The following is a 17,144-nucleotide window of genomic DNA, read 5'->3' as shown; positions in this document are numbered from 1 at the left end:
TGCCAGCAGGTGTAAAGGGCAGCTTCCCAAGTTTATTGCTCCCTTGTATCTCCAGAGCAATTAAAACACTGGAGGTGAACTGGAAAGATCTGGAAAGACCTAGATCCCACCACCTCAGATCAGAAGAAATGTCAGCAGCAACCCCTGCTCACCAGAACGAATCAAGAAAGACTGCTCTCCTGCTCAAATATTTGTCCTGCTCTTTTACCATCCCAGTCATCATTGCACAGAGTTTATGTTTAACACCAAATGCTTGTAGGGCTACCAGGTCCCATCTCTTTTTTAATTGTAATCTATTTGTATCTTTAAAGTGCTTCTCTTATAGACAATACAGGTATGCCCTGCTTTTTGAAAGTTTGCTTTACTTCCTTCACTTTGATGAAAGACCTACATTGGTACCTGTTGTCGCTAAATGAAAGAAATCTGAAGAGGATTTTCACTTTACTTAACCGAAAATAGCTTTCAGTGTTTGTTTTGCAGTGAGCTGTTACAGAGGCGGTGCAAACCCTGAGCATCAAGAGTGGCACCTCCAAGCTCCTTCCCTGGGAACTACACTCAGCATCCCAGCATTAAGCCGCCATAGCTTTGAGCATCTGTGCTTTATCTTGATTTATTTTGTGCATCTATTAACAAGATGTGTCCTAAGGTAATTGCTTTTTTGCTTTACGCCATTTTGGCTTACAAAAGGTTTCACAGGAATCCTCTACTTTTGGATAGTGGGGGAGACCTGTATATGGTTGAGTATTGCTTTTTCATACAAATTAACAACCTGTGTCTTTTAACTGGAATCCATTTACACTTAATGTAATTACTGATACGGTTGGATTTAAATATGTCATCTTGGTATTTGTTTTCTAATTGTTCCATCTGATCTTTAGTTTCTCCTTGTTCCTTTCCTGCCTTCTTCTGGGTGAATAGAATATTTTTAGCTATGCTTCTTTGTGTTATTTCAAATGAAAGTACTACTTATCCGTACAATTTCATTATGCAAATAATATCTTAGTTAAACTTATATTCAAATTAGGGTATGCCAAAGACCTAGACATTTCTCCAAAGAAGATATACAGATTGCCAACAAACACATGAAAGGATGCTCAACATCACTAATCATTAGAGAAATGCAAATCAAAACTACAGTGAGGTATCACCTCACACCGGTCAGAATGGCCATCATCAAAAAATCTACAAACAATAAATGCTGGAGAGGGTGTGGAGAAAAGGGAACCCTCTTGCACTGTTGGTGGGAATGTAAACTGATACAGCCACTATGGAGAACAGTATGGAGGTTCCTTAAAAAACTAAAAATAGAATTACCATACGACCCAGCAATCCCACTACTGGGCATATACCCTGAGAAAACCGTAATTCAAAAAGTCATGTACCACAATGTTCATTGCAGCTATATTTACAATAGCCAGGACATGGAAGCAACCTAAGTGTCCATCGACAGATGAATAGATAAAGAAGATGTGGCACATATATACAATGGAATATTACTCAGCAATAAAAAGAAATGAAATTGAGTTATTTGCAGTGAGGTGGATGGGCCTAGAGTCTATCATACAGAGTGAAGTAAGTCAGAAAGAGAGAAACAAATACCGTATGCTAACACATATATATGGAATCTAAAAAAAAAAAAAAAAGGTTCTGAAGAACCTAGCGGCAGGACCGGAATAAATACGCAGATGTAGAGAATGGACTTGAGGACACGGGGAGGGTGAAGGGTAAGCTGGGGTGAAGTGAGAGAGTGGCATGGACTTATATATACTACCAAATGTAAAACAGATAGCTAGTGGGAAGCAGCCGCATAGCACAGGGAGATCAGCTTGGGGCTTTGTGACCACCTAGAGGGGTGGGATAGGGAGGGTGGGAGGGAGACGCAAGAGGGAGGAGATATGGGGATATATGTATATGCATAGCTGATTCACTTGGTTATGAAGCAGAAATCAACACACCATTGTAAAGCAATTATACTCCAGTAAAGATGTTTTAAATAAATAAATAAACTTTGCACTCCAGGGGAAAAAAAAAAAAAAATTAGGGTATGCCAAAAGAGAGTTAATAGAGGGTACATAAAGAGAGTGGGACTCTCTAGTGGCAGAAACCAATTTTCTCTACCAGAATTCTTTTGGGAGCTGACCCTGCCCTTCTCTTTTTTTCTCATCACAAAATGGAACCATGACCTAGTAAACATTAAGCTAACATGATAGTCATAACAAAGCACATATTTATTAATCGTTGCAGTGACTATAACTGGATAGCTGCCTGTATAGCATCAACTCTTCAGTCACTTCCTTCTTCCACACTGCAAGGATCTAAGGAGCCACCTTGGGAAATATGAAGTAACTTCCTTCCAATTAAATTTATGTCAGACAAGTACCATTTTTGTGTAGTCAGTCAAACAATTAATTCACAAGCAGCTTGGTGCTGCCCTTAGAAGTTTGCGATTTAGTTCAGAAAGCGTTTATGTAGTTTTATTATGTATCTATGTTTATTATACAGTTTACTATATATTTATATAATAAAAAAGATAAAGAGCATTGCAAGGCTGTTGTAGATAATACATAAATGAAATAAAGATGTTTGTGTGGTTAATTAGAAGAACAGCTGCCTAAGCTGGACAAATTGCCACATGTTTAGGCCCTGGCTACACCGTGTTTTTCTATGGGCTAGCAGTCTGCAAGGCACACACTTCCCTGACATTTTCCTGAATTGCCTAATATCCAATCTGGTTATGCCTTTTTGTCTCCAGCTGTCTATAGATGTTCTTGGTCATTTATAGTGAGAGAAACATATCTTTTTTTCCCTTCTCTTCCTCTTCTATATATAGGTTGATACAGATAAGTATCACGTGATTATTTGAAGGATTGAAATTTCATTTTGATTTGGCTTTCCTGGGTGGAAAACATTTACATCATTTCATACTTTTGAGCATGAATTGCCTCTTTTTCTAGGTGTAATCCATTTCTACTCTTCAGCATACGGAAGATTTTATGAATAATGTTCAGTGCAGAAAGAGAGCTCTAAAAATAATTGTGCTGGTAGGGTTTTGTTAGTCTTATGTGGAACAGTGACAGGAGAAAAGAACAAAGGCACATCAGAGGAAAGGTAGTGGTAGGCAGAGCATTTGATTTCATTTGCCTCCACCAAAGAGCTTGCATTTAGTGGAAAAGGAAAAACAAATAAGAAACAGGAGATCTGCACTAGCTATTGAATGTTTCATTTCTCATCACTGTTAGTCACATTTGAATGGAATCATTGCAGTCTTTTTGGTGTGTATAACTAAGCCTTTTTTTCCCAAAAGGAAAATCTTGAATTTTATGTTTAAAAGCACAATGAGATGTTTTTGACATTCTGCAGTTTGTTTTGGAATTCATAGTCTTAAAACCCATTGACTTTCAGTAAGGTGGTAAAGGGTGTACAATACATGTCACTTTTTATGCCTGATAGCACCTGGGATAGTCTCTAATGCATATTATATATACACACCTTTTAGCATCTGTTTCTACCTGACAGCTTACAGTGTTAGGCTGAATGTTGCGATTAACAACTGAATGGGGGTGAAATGCCAAGCGATATTACAATGGATTCTTATTGGAAAAAATAAGCTCTTTAGAGCTTATTTTTGATACTTTTCCATGAAGGTTTTAAGCCGACATATATGCCAGTACATAATTAAAATAACATACTCTTTAAATGTTTAAGTTATTCTCCAGAAATGGAGATAGATTTGGCTAATCAAATGATGACTCTCCTCTTGAGCTGAGATTTAAGCATGCGTTTTGTACAGGGAAATCTATTTTGCAAATGCATTACTGATTATTCTTTTAAATGTATGTATACAGGGTTGTTAGAATTAAGAATTGTTGGGATCATATCTTAATATAGTATTTACTTATTTATTTTACCAATATTCATATTATTCAGCCCAGCCCAGGGAATGAGATTTTAAAAATTTGTTTTCTTATTCTGCTCCTATACTTGGATTTTTGGTCTAGTGGTCATCAAATATTCCCTAGAAATACATTTGCGTAGAATTCCCAAAACAAAATAATAAAATCACTTAAAAAAACTTCTTAGAATACAAAATCCAGATTCTGGGCTTACATGCTTTGGCCATGTGCTAAAAATTATATAAGCAAATACCAAACAAAGCAAAGTTGATCAAGGCTGTGACTTATAAAGAACGCCAGGCAATGTTGCACACTCCAAATATTCTTTTCCCTTCTCTTGGCCTGAAAAATACTTCAGGAAAGAAGCTACCATGCCCATCTTTCATTTCAGATTTTTTAGTTTTCATGTCCTTTCTCAGCTTGTAAACTTTTTAGACCAGTTTTTGGCTCTTAGATAAATAATATATTGTTTAATCCATATTGACTAATTAACTGTTTGTAACTTTCCAGGTACTGATTAGGATGAATGTGATTTGGAGAAATTATTTTTCTTGTCTAAGGATAAGAAAGGTGCCTCACAGATGCCAAAGTAGTTATCACCCAGTGGCCCCTCTGGGATCAAGGATTTTAACTGATCCAGCCAAAGTTTTTGAACACAACATGTGGTAAGTTATCTTTTTAGGTGTGATATAATGTATGTACATTAAGCGTCACCAGTGTTATTATTTTCATTTAGTGCCAGAAAAGGATTTTTTAAATTGAGCACTTACGTTGTTGAAGTTAAAAGCAAGGGTAACTGATCCTAACTTAAATGTTGTCAATTCTGAATTTCTTTGCAAAGAGAATTAGAAAAGTGAAGTTTCCCAAGTGCTTTCCTCAGCTTTGGGTTCTTGCAGGCCCTCCCTGCTCACCTCTGATCCTGATTTGGCAGCATATCACAGAGAGGGCTTCTTTTCTAGGTAGAGCCCTCCACTTGCCTCTTTTACAAGTACTTATCAATCAGCAAATGTGTACTCAGTACCTGCTGCTTACTGAGCACCCGGGAAAACACATTGGTTTGACCTTAATTCAGGCTTTTAGGAAATCCACCCTCTATTTGTTAAGATAGATGGGTATTTATAGGAAAAACTGATAATTCGGAATACAAGGCAGCAAATTGTAAGGGCCCAGAGTGTTCTTATAAGGCATAGGTCTATATAAGAACAACTCAACAATGCAGAATCACTTGTATTTTGGCATAGTCAGGAAGATTTTTTTTTTCAGCTTTATTGAGTTATAATTGGCATATAAAGGAAGGTTTAAGTGGGGAAACTGAGATATTTATTCTTTCTCCAGTACCGAGTATGGTGCCTGACACATAAATATTTGTGGAATAATAGATAGGTAAAGCTGGAGTAAGGGCATTCTAGGTGGGTAGACAGTCATATCCACCTAGATGAGGAAGTATAAGGCATATTCAGGAGAACAGGATAGTTTGCCTAAAATAAAGGCTCTTCTAGGAGATTGGTAAATGATAAGGTTGGAATGGTAATAGGCCAGGTGTGGGGTAGGAGCAAGATTGTGTGTGGTCTTAAATTCACACCTGAAGTGAAAGGTATTACAGAGCCACTAAAGAGAAATGGCATTCATTATACATAGTATATTAAGTATAAGTATTTGGATAACAGTATAAGGATAGATAAGCAGGTAGAACTAGAAGCAGAAAAGGGCCAATAAGAGAGAGATTGTAAGGGAAGAAAAAATAGAACTCGGTGCTATTGTAGAATATAGGAAAAGGAAACATTTGACTCTGAAGGTTTTTTTTTTTTTTAATTTATTTATTTATTCATTTATTTTTGGCTGTGTTGGGTCTTCGTTTCTGTACGAGGGCTTTCTCTAGTTGTGGCAAGCGGGGGCCACTGTTCATCGCGGTGCGCGAGCCTCTCACTATCACGGCCTCTCTTGCTGCGGAGCACAGGCTCCAAACGCGCAGGCTCAGCAATTGTGGCTCACGGGCCTAGTTGCTCGGCGGCATGTGGGATCTTCCCGGACCAGGGCTCGAACCCGTGTCCCCTGCATTAGCAGGCAGATTCTCAACCACTGCGCCACCAGGGAAGCCCCGACTCTGAAGGTTTGATCCTAGGTGACGAATAGAAGTAGGAAAATCAAGAGGTAAATTGATTTGTTTTTAAATATAATAGAAGAAAAACAGGTGGTTTATCTTCTTTTTTTAAATTGAAGTGTAGTTGATGTACAATATTATATAAGTTACAGGTATAAAATATAGTGATTCACAATTTTTAAAGGTTATACTCCATTTATAGTTATAAAATATTGGCTGTATTCTCATCCTTGTAGCTTATTTTATACATAACAGTCTGTACCTCTTAATTCCCTACCCCTATATTGCCCCTCCCTCTTCTCTCTCCCCCCAGTAACCACTAGTTTGTTTTCTATGTCAAACAGGTGGTTTCTTATAAAGTTAAATATACACTTACCATATGACACAGCAATTCCACCCACTCCTAGGTATTTACCAGAATAAATGAAAACATATGTCCACATAAAGACTTGTATATGAGTGCTCATAACAGATATAGGAATTTGACAAAATAAGAGGTAAATTGATTTTTTATTTTGGAATAAAGATGGTGCATTTAATTTTAGATATTTTGAATAGGTTTTGAGAGAGGGACATCCTGAGAAAAATGTCCAGAACATAGACTCCACTGCTAGGAAGCAGTCAGGGCTGAAGATGTGAGGTGGGGTATAATATCTGCAGACAAGATTGTTATCTGACTAGCGTTGGGAGCAGGACCTCTAGGGCTGGGAAAGTAATTCATGGACTTTCTGTGTTTATATTGCAACAGAATATCAATTTTAAAAGGAAATAGATTGACTTTTTATTAATTAGTCCTGCACTATACAATATGGTGGCCACTACCCACATATGGTTTTTGAGCACTTGAAACCTGGTTAGTCTGAAGTGAGATGTGCTGTAACATTTTGAAGACTTAATACAAGTAAAAGGTAAAGTATATCATTAATAATTTTTGTACTTAATTATTCAATAAATGTTAAAATGATATTATTTTGGATATATTGAATTACAGTATATTATTAAAATTAATTTCCTTTCTTTTCACTTTTTTTATCATGGCTACGAGAAAATTTTAAATTACATGTGTGGCCGACATTATACTTTCTTGGACAGTTGCTAAGTTAAACCATTTTGACTATCACCAGCAATTTGGACAGTTATAATAGGCTGTGAGATAATTGTCAGTTAAACCTCCAGAGGAACTTCTGGTCCTAGGCAAGCTCCTCGTTTGCCAGGTTTTTTGTTTTGTTTTGTTTTGTTTTTTGTCAGTAGACTCTAGTGATTTAGTTGTCTACATCTCTTTTTCCATTTGCTATCACTAGCTTTTTTGCCCAAGATTCCTGCCTGCCCATTTAAGTTCTGTTTTGTCATAGGCTCTCAGGGAAGCAAGGGTCATCTGGTTCAGTGCCTCTCAAACACTGTGGGCTAGCTTAGGGGTGCTGCACAAGAATCCCTTGAGGTATGGCCCAGGAATTTCTAATTTGAAAAAGTTCTTTTAGTGATTCTGTTGAGCTACCAGGTTTAGGAATCCTTGATGCAGTCCAATGGTTTCAAACTTTAGCAGAATTTTTTTTCCAAGTGAAGGCTTAACATAGAATCCCAATATTTAAAAGGTAAAAACAAACCTACTCTGAGTGAAGTGAAGTGGTCATAGAGGCTTGGGGCATCGACAACTCCACTTCCCTTTTCCTCTCCCACCCCTCCCTCCCTCTAGCAGCCTAGAGGACCTTTAGGGTTCAGCTGACCAGAGTTTGAAAAACCTTGATCTGGTCTCTACAGCCATCCTCCTCCATAGCATACCCCCAAAGAAGTTACCCTGCCTGTGCAGGATACCTCCAGTGAACTCTCTCCAAAGGCAGATACATACTGTAATAATAAAAAAATAATAATTTTCTCCAAGGGAAGAGGAAAGTAGTTGCTTCACATCACCTCCCCACGTCCTCCACCCCAGTTCCCCCCATTTTTTTGCTTGAAGAGAAGATAAGTAAATTAAACTGAAAACCAGAAGACTGGTTTACTTTCTCCTTACTTCAAGTCCAAAGTTTTGTCTAAAAGTTCTCACTTCCTTCCTTATTTCCTCCTTTATATTTAAGAATAATGTCTCCTCATGCTGAATTTTGATTTTTTAAGAAGTTTCTTAACAAGTACATGTCAATTTTCTCTCAGAGATGTTGATCAGAATTGTGTACAGTTCATTTTTCCCTTTAGCCTCTAGTTTAGTTAATAAGAACTATTTACTCTATATATGAACCTCTTGTTAAAAATCTTTTGAGAAAAAATAAAAATACCCTTTTTCTTCAGTTTCTATATCCTGAGTAATATTTGCCCTCCAGATTCTGGATATTACTAGTATTTACATCTGCCTATAGGCTCTTAATTCTTAATAGTTTAGTTAAGTGAATTTCACATAACATAAAATTAACCATTTTAGGTGAACAGTTCAGTGGCATTAATTACATTCATGATTTTGTGAAACCAGCATCTCTATCTAGTTCCAAAACATTTCCATCACTCTAAAGTAAAATCCATTATCCATTAGGCCTCTTATACTCATGCTACAGTTCCAGCCCCTGACAACCACCAATCTGTGTTTCGTCTCTAGAGAATTACCTCTTCTGCATATTTCGTATAAATGAGATTATACAATATGTGATCTTCTGTGTCTGGCTGCTTTCCCTTAGCATAAAGTCTTGGAGATCCATCCATATTGTAGCATGTATTGGTACTTGATTCCTTTTTATGACAGAATAGTATTCCATTGTGTGTATATACCACAGTTGGTTTATCCACTCATTCACTGATGGACATTTAAGCTATTTCCACCTTTTGGCTCTTGTGAACAGAGCTGCTGTGAACATGTGTGTACATGTAGTTGTTTGAGTCACCTAGGAATGGAACTGTGGGGTCATGTGGTAATTCTATATTTAACTTTTTGCGGAACCGCCAAACTTTTCCACAGTGACTAAATCATTTTGTATTCCACTTATAGTCTTTTAGTTATACTTAGTACATTTATCAATTTGGGGGGCACTGACATGAAACTATATTCAGAGTGAGACATGGCCCAGACATCTGTCTGTATTGAGCAAATTACACAGTTACTTGGAAAAATCATTCCTTATTCCACGCTGTTCCTGGTTTAAGTGTATAGGAACTTTTCAGGGGATCCCTGAAATTTATAAGGAAGCAGTAAGCACCTGTATTATCATACAACTAAATCAGCTAGGCCAGCAGCTTTCAAGCTTTTTGGCATGACCCACAGTAAGGAGAACAGTTTACATCATGGAACAGTACCTGTATGTATAACACATGCACATATATGAAACAGGAACAGAAGTTTCCTATGCAGTTTTACCATGTAAGACATGCACTCATAGTTTCCATTTGTTCTTTTCTGCTCCATTTTTGTTTATTTCTCTTTTTAAATATAGATAGGCTAACTAAATTGATTTCATGACTCACTAAAAGTGTCATGACCTTTAGTTTAAAAGCACTGAGCTAAGTGATTCTCTGTAGATCCAAGGTAAGACCTATATCCTGTAACATGACTTTCTATTACATAACCCATTTAAATAATTGACTGTTTCCAGCATGCCAATAGAGTTCAGGTATCAAGAATTCTTTCTTACTATATAGTCTGAATTTTCTTTGTACAATAATTTGTCATGAGAGGCAATCTAGATGTTAAAAGAGGCAGTCTACATGTCTAACTTTAGGAAGTTACTTAATCTCTCTGTGCCTCAGTTTCCTCATCTCTAAAATGGGATAATAATAGTAATATTAACCTCATAGAGTTGTTGTAAGGATTGAATTAATATATATATATTATAATATAAATTGTATATACATGATAAATAAGCAACACATAAGAATTAACTGTATTATTATTATTATTACCATTTCCTAACATGTACTTTAGTTACTTATGTATCTGTTTTATCTTCGTTATTAGATTGTATGACTCTTCAGAGAAGAGCTTAGCTTATATCTGTTTCATTGCTATATTCTCTATATTTTAGGCACCCAATAAGTTTGTTTGAATAAGTGAATCAATGTAGAGAAATAGGAGATCCAGTTCATGTCTACTCGAAATTTACAGCTGGACTGAGAGTTAATATCGTAGCTATTAAAAATAAAATTAAATAAATAAAAAAAAAATTTTAAAAATATCATAGCTAAACATGGGCTTCAGAACCCAAAAAATCTGAATTTAAGCCCTGACTCTACCCCTTTCCAGCTGTAGGAATTTGAGCAAGTTTTTTTCATGAGGTGTTGTGAGTATTAAAGGAAATAAATATGTAAAACATTTAGTAGTAGTAAGCTCCCTAAAAGGCATCATTCTTGTTATTATTATAAGATGGAGAGTTGAGATATATACCAATGAATAAATAAACAGTATAGAGGACTGTGCAGGGTCATACAGTGAAGACAGTGAAGACCATAGGAATAGTCTTCAGAATAGGAAGAGATTTTTGAGATGGGGATGTAAGAAAGTCAATAAGATTTCATAGAGTAGGTAGGATTTAACCTGGGCTCTGAAGGATGAGGAGGATTTAAATAGTGAAAACACTTTTGTTCTAGACATGAGCATGAGCAAAGATCTGCATTGTACATGAGGTAAATTTCGTGTACAAAAGCAAGCAAATAGACCAGCCCACTGGGAAGAGAGGTTTCACATTTTGAAACCCGGTAAATGGTGTGACAAAAGAAGTATTTTAGGAGAATTAATCAGGCTCTGTTGTTCAGGACACCTAGAGTTAACCATTATAGAACATGAAATGATACCTTTTTTCCTCAGCACTTTTGTTTTATTGACTTGTACCCATCACTGGGCTAGGTTCAGAAAAGTACTCAGGAGACGAACAGCAGATGATCACTGCTCTAAAGGAGCTCTAGTCTGTTTCACTAAGAAGCCTGAGTCCTCCAGGTAAAGAAGATGGGATGAATCTGAAAAACAAAGTATTCCTCCTCCAACAAAATGAATAAGAAGTAGTAAAAGCAAGCAAAAACTATGCCAACAGCAACTACAGGAGTTCATACTGTTCGTACATAGACAGTTAGTGACCAAGGAAAGAAACTGTAGATTCGTGTGTGGCTCAGAGTGGCTCCTAACCCTATCTTTATCCCTCAGAAGCAGTACTAGGGAAAGGTCAGCTGACAAATCATTACTAATACTCATTAGGCAGCCCTAGCAAAGGTTGAGAAAGAGCCCTTGAAAATAAATGTTCTTACCTATCACAGAAGAATTTGAGGTCTTAGTAGAGCAGGGAAAATCATGGGGCCCACCATTTCCCAGAGTTCCATGCTGAATTGAGGAAACTATCCAAAGCCCAAAGGAAACCCCCTTAGGAATAGGACACATCCTAACTAGGTAAGTGAAACCTAGCATAGATAGGACTTAATAAATCTCAAAAAAAAAAAAAAAAAAAAAAGCAGACCCAGACCCTCATAAAGTAAAGGCTGCCAACTACCCAGTGGAGTTCCCCCTTCTCCCCCACCTCTGACACCCTCAGATTACAGAGAAGTGCAGAGGATACATAATACCCAGCCTTCAAACTAAGCTTACAGAGAAAGATAAACCTGAGTAAGGTTTGGTGTCAAGAGAATTTTATCTGCCAACAAACCAGAGAGGAAAGAAGGAAGGAGGGGAGAAAGAACATAGCGTGCACTATGGATTAGTTTGCATTTTCCAATATTTTATGTAAAGGGAATCACAATATACACTCTCTTTTTTTTCTGGCCACTTTTACTAAGGATCATTATTTTTAGATTTATGCATGTTGTTGCATATGTCAATAGTTTGTTTATTTTTATGACTGATAAAAGACAGAATAAAATCAGACTATATAAAAAGCTCTCAAAATTCAATAAACAAACAATAAAAATGGGCAAAATTTTGAACAGACACTTCACCTAAGAAGATACACAGATAACAAGCATATGAAAAGATGCTCAAACATCAGTAGTCATTAGGGAAGTGCAAATTAAAGTCACAATGAAATACTACTACACATTTATTAGAACAGCTAAAATTCAAAATACTGTACCAATACTGTTGGTGAAGATGTAGAGGAACTGGAATTTTCATACACTGCTGGTGGGAATATAAATGGTGTAACCACTTTGGAAAACAGCTTGGCAGTTTAAACATACAACCTCTATATGATTCAGCCATTCCATTCCTAGATATTTATCCAAGAGAAAAGAAAGCATACAAATACTTTTGCATGATTGTTCATAGCAGCTTTATTTGTAATAGCCAAATTTGGAAACAACCCAAATGTCCATCAACAAGTAAATGGATAAACAAATTGTGGTATAGCTATATAATGAATACTACTAATAAAAAAGGAATGAAACTATTGATACACACAACAACATGAATGAATTTCAAAATAATTATGCTGAGTGAAAGAAGCTAGAAATAAAGAGTATGTACTTTACTTTTACTGTACTAGAAAATGCAAACTAATCTATAGAGGCCGACAACAGATCAGTGGTTGTTAGTGAAGCAGGAGCGGGGTGTGGCGAGAAGGGGAGGGGTGGAAGGGAGGGATCATAAAGGTGCACAAGAAAACTTGAGAGTGATGGATATATTCATTAACTTGGTTGTGGTGACGTTTTCATGCATATTACATTTGTCAAAATGTATCGAATCATATACTTTAAATATATGCTGTATGTCAGTTATACCTCAATAAAGCCATTAAAAAATATGGTTACATCCATACATTGGAAAACAATGTAGCAGTTAATAAAAATAAGAGAGATCCATGTGTATTGATATCAAGAGATGGCTATGGTATGTCATTAAACAAAAAGAGCAAGTTGCAGAAAAGTATCTCTAGTATGGCCTCGTTTTTATTAAGGAATTTCTATACGTGTGCTACAGTATATACATATCTTTGTTTTTATATACACAGAGAAATGTCTGGAAAGGTCCACATCATACTGATAACAGTGTTTCTCTCAGGGATGGACATGGGGATAAGAAGTAGGGTAGAGATGAAACTTCGTATTTTATAAGCATTAGTATTATTTGAATTTTGATTTTTTTAAAAGAATGCCCCCCATGTACATATTCCCATCTTACTGTCTATCTGATAAAGTCTTTGTTCTTTAATAATCAATTACAACTCCTCATCTTCCTAACAGTTTTGAGTTCTACCAAATCTTCATTTTCGTGTCCCCAGTTCACAGCCCAGTGCCTAATAGATATAGGTTGTCAATAAATGTCTAATGAGAGAAGTAAATATTGTTTTTTTTCCAGCAGCTGTGACCTCTATTCCCTTGTATGCAGAAGTGGGAAGGCATTGGTTCTTTCTGTGTGTCTTTTGTAAGTCATTCATTCCTAAGTAAGAAACTGATTTACTAATAAAAATAATCAACTGAAATATTTATTACGGCCATACGGCCAAAAAAGATAAGTGGAAAGCCAGGACTCAGAAATATAAATTAGTGTCAATAGTAGAAAAGATTTGGGCTTCCCTGGTGGCGCAGTGGTTGAGAATCTGCCTGCTAATGCAGGGGACATGGGTTCAAGCCCTGGTCTGGGAAGATCCCACATGCCGCAGAGCAACTAGGCCCGTGAGCCACAACTACTGAGCCTGCGCGTCTGGAGCCTGTGCTCCGCAACAAGAGAGGCCGCGATAGTCAGAGGCCCGCGCACCGCGATGAAGAGTGGCCCCCGCTTGCCACAACTAGAGAAAGCCCTCGCACAGAAACGAAGACCCAACACAGCCAAAAATAAATAAATTAATTAATTAATTTAAAAAAAATAGTAGAAAAGATTTAATTGAAGTTAGTTCAATTATTCTCTGATTTACCTATAACAACTATATTTTATCCATCTGAGACATTTTTTTACTGATTAACATCTCTGTGAAGTCATGGCATTTCTTAAAATTAATGGCATCTTACAATTGTAATTGGAAGTGTTTTTTTCTTTCTTACTGGTACAGAAAATAATGGTATCTTAGATTTGATGAAATAGGATAATTATAATTTCAAAGTATGTAGTCTTAATTGTACACTGTTTTGAGAACTATTACATTTATTTTACTAATACAAAAACTAAGAGACATAGATAACATAAATTACTTTCCACTGCCATACATCAAGGTTAACATTTGAATATTTGTTATATTGTTAGAGAAGCATGAAAACCTTTTGTTATATGGATAAATAGGCAACAGACATAAAAGACTGACCCAGAAGGAAGTACCTGTGAACATATGGGAAAATATACAACAGTAAAAGAAATACAAATCAAAACAATTTGGTACCTTTTTAGAGCTACTAAAATAACACCAGAAAAGAAAGAAAAAGAGAGAGAGAGAAATTTAAGATAACACCCTATCCTGGTAGCATTGTAAGTTAATACAATCTGGTTATATTTCTGTTTATTTTTTGTCTCATCTGTTCTTTTATTTTTTCCTACTGGCTTTTTGGCTATACATCTTTCGATTATTTTTTGTATGTTATTTTAGAGCAATATTTTCAAACATTTTGGTCTTAGGACCCCTGTACACTGTTAAATCATTGGGAACCCCAAAGACCTTTTGTTTATGTGGATTATATCTATTGATATGTTCCATATTAGAGATTGAAACTGAACATTAAAATATTAATTCATTTTAAAACAACAATAATAAACTCATTACATGTTAACATAAATTACATATTTTCATGAAAATATCTATTTGCTCCCAAAAAATATAGTGCAAGGAGTGCATTGTTTTAAATGTTTGTAAGTCTCTTTAATGTCTGGCTTAATGGAAAAAGCTGGATTCTCATATGTGCTTCTTCATTTAATCTTTTGTGTAATGTTGTTTAGGTTGAATTATATGAAGGAAATTTGGCCTCACACAGATATGTACTTGTAAAAGAGAGGAGTTTTATAATAGCGTCTTAAGATAATTTTAGTTATTTTTCTTTTTTTTTTTTTTGGCTGTGCCCTACATCTTGTGGGATCTTAGTTCCCTGACCCGGGGTTGAACCCTGGCCCTCGGCAGTGAAAGTGCAGGAGTCCTAACCACTGGACCTGGACCACTGGGGAATTCCCCATATTTTTCTTTCCTTTTTTTAAAAAATTTATTTATTTATTTATTTTTGGCTGTGTTGGGTCTTTGTTGCTGCACGCGGGCTTTCTCTAATTGCGGCAAGCAGGGGCTACTCTTCATCGTGGTGCACGGGGGTCTAATTGTGGTGGCTTCTCTTGTTGCAGAGCGTGGGCTCTAGGCGCGCGGGCTTGCTTCACTAGTTGTGGCTCACAGGCTCTAGAGCACAGGCTCAGTAGTTGTGGCGCACGGACTTAGTTGCTCCACGGCATGTGGGATCTTCCCAGACCAGGGCCCGAACCTGTGTCTCCTGCATTGGCAGGTGGATTCTTAACCACTGTGCCACCAGGGAAGCCCCCCCATATTTTTCTTGATACTACATTAAATCTCAGCAGCAGCAGTTTCTTAGTTGCAATATGGAATATGAAACCATATCAATGAACTTTTGGTATTGTGCTATATTATAATCCATTGTTACACCTTATACTTTTTTTTAAATAAATTTATTTATTTAATTTATTTATTTTTGGCTGCGCTGGGTCTTCGTTGCTATGCGCCAGCTTTCTCTAGTTGCGGTGAGTGGGGACTACTCTCCGTTGCGGTGTGCGGGCTTCTCATTGCGGTGGCTTCTCTTGTTGCGGAGCATGGGCTCTAGGCACGCGGGCTTCAGTAGTTGTAGCTCATGGGCTCTAGGGCGCAGGCTCAGTAGTTGTGGTGCACGGACTTAGTTGCTCCGCGGCATGTGGGATCTTCCCGGACCAGGGCTCGAACCCGTGCCCCCTGAACTGGCAGGCAGATTCTTAACCACTTTGCCACCAGGGAAGCCCACACCTTATATTTTGAATTTGTTTTTTTTACCTATGCATCATTTTATGACATCATGTATGGATAATTTGGAAAGTTTAGTTCCCTGTTTTATGTAGATTCAGATGACACATTTCATTATACAGTATTCAAAACTCACATTTGTTAATACACCATTATTCCCATCAGGAAAAATCTCTTAAGTATTGGGAGCTATCAAACTCATGGTGGTGGACACAACCTTTCCAAAATCCTAATTTTTGCTTGAAAGCACAAAATTTATCTTTGACAGCAAATACTTTTTCTTTTCTTAAAGTGATAGGCTCACTTTGTTTACTTTTAAGATGCCGAATACTCAAGTCTGAATAGTTATAGTTTGTCTACAGTTGCTCTTTCAAGTAAAAATAGCATTCCATGAAAAAAGCATATAATTTAGTTCACAATGCAAACAATCATACAAGTACTTTTATACAAGTCAGTCATCAGACTTCAGTGTGCAGCTTTTTGCATGCCTCCCATTTTGTCATATAGAATATTAAAAATATATTTACTCGGGGACTTCCCTGGTGGTCCAGTGGTTAAGACTCTGAGCTCCCAATGAGGGGGGCATGGGTTCGGTCCCTGGTCAGGGAACTAGATCCCGCGTGCAGCAACTAAGACCCGGCGCAGCTAAATAAATAAATACAATAAATAAATTAAAAAAAAATATATATATATATATATATATATTTACTGAAGGGTAATATGTTATCCTCCTCCTTCACATGCTAAAAGTTTTGATTATATGGTGGACATTATGGGTGATATGTGAAATCTGGATTATGTTGTCTTCCTTTAAAGGTGTTGAGTTTTTTTTCCTGGCAAGTGGTTAAATTATTGCCAAATCTTCTTGGTCAAGTCAGATTTAATTTTAGGTGCTGTTCAGGTGAAATTATTTTGATATTTTCTGAATCTAGCATGGTTCTTATTCCTATAGCATGGCATTTCTGGGGTCTTAACTGAATACCTGAAGTGTTCAGAGAGGTCTCTCCACTCTGGCTTAGCCAGAACTCCAGTATCTCCAAGCAATGCACTGCACTGCACTGCCTATGCAGACTTCAGGGGCCCTCCCCTTTGTCCAACCCCCTCTTGTTCAGTATTCTGCTGCACAAAGTCTCACCATCTCAGCAGCTCTGAATCTTGATTTCTGCCTTCTCAACTCACAAAACTGCCACTCAGTGAGTCAGCCAGGCTCTGCTTGGGCTCTACCTCTGCACCACAGTCTAGAACATGTCCCAGACAGAAAGCCAGGGTAAATGTGGGAGCTGA

At 36.9% G+C, this 17,144-nt stretch overlaps 1 protein-coding gene across 2 annotated transcripts in view; it reads left to right on the top strand.

The window, feature by feature from the left end:
• METTL8 (methyltransferase 8, tRNA N3-cytidine) overlaps window positions 1-17,144 on the top strand; it is an 83,173-nt gene that overhangs the window by 35,550 nt on the left and 30,479 nt on the right. The window contains exons 2-3 of one of the 2 annotated variants that reach the window (XM_028166747.2): window positions 481-646; window positions 4,404-4,558. In XM_028166747.2, the coding sequence (XP_028022548.1) occupies window positions 635-646; window positions 4,404-4,558 (167 nt within the window). In that variant the 5' untranslated portion in view covers window positions 481-634. The remainder of the gene's footprint in view (window positions 1-480; window positions 647-4,403; window positions 4,559-17,144) is intronic. The other variant, XM_057551933.1, reaches the window with a different exon arrangement.

This window comes from Balaenoptera acutorostrata, chromosome 8 (assembly GCF_949987535.1).
Source record: "Balaenoptera acutorostrata chromosome 8, mBalAcu1.1, whole genome shotgun sequence".
Classification (NCBI taxonomy): Eukaryota; Metazoa; Chordata; class Mammalia; order Artiodactyla; family Balaenopteridae; genus Balaenoptera; species Balaenoptera acutorostrata.
The sequence above is the reverse complement of the archived record's forward strand: the minus strand, read 5'-3'. Positions and strand labels throughout refer to the sequence as shown.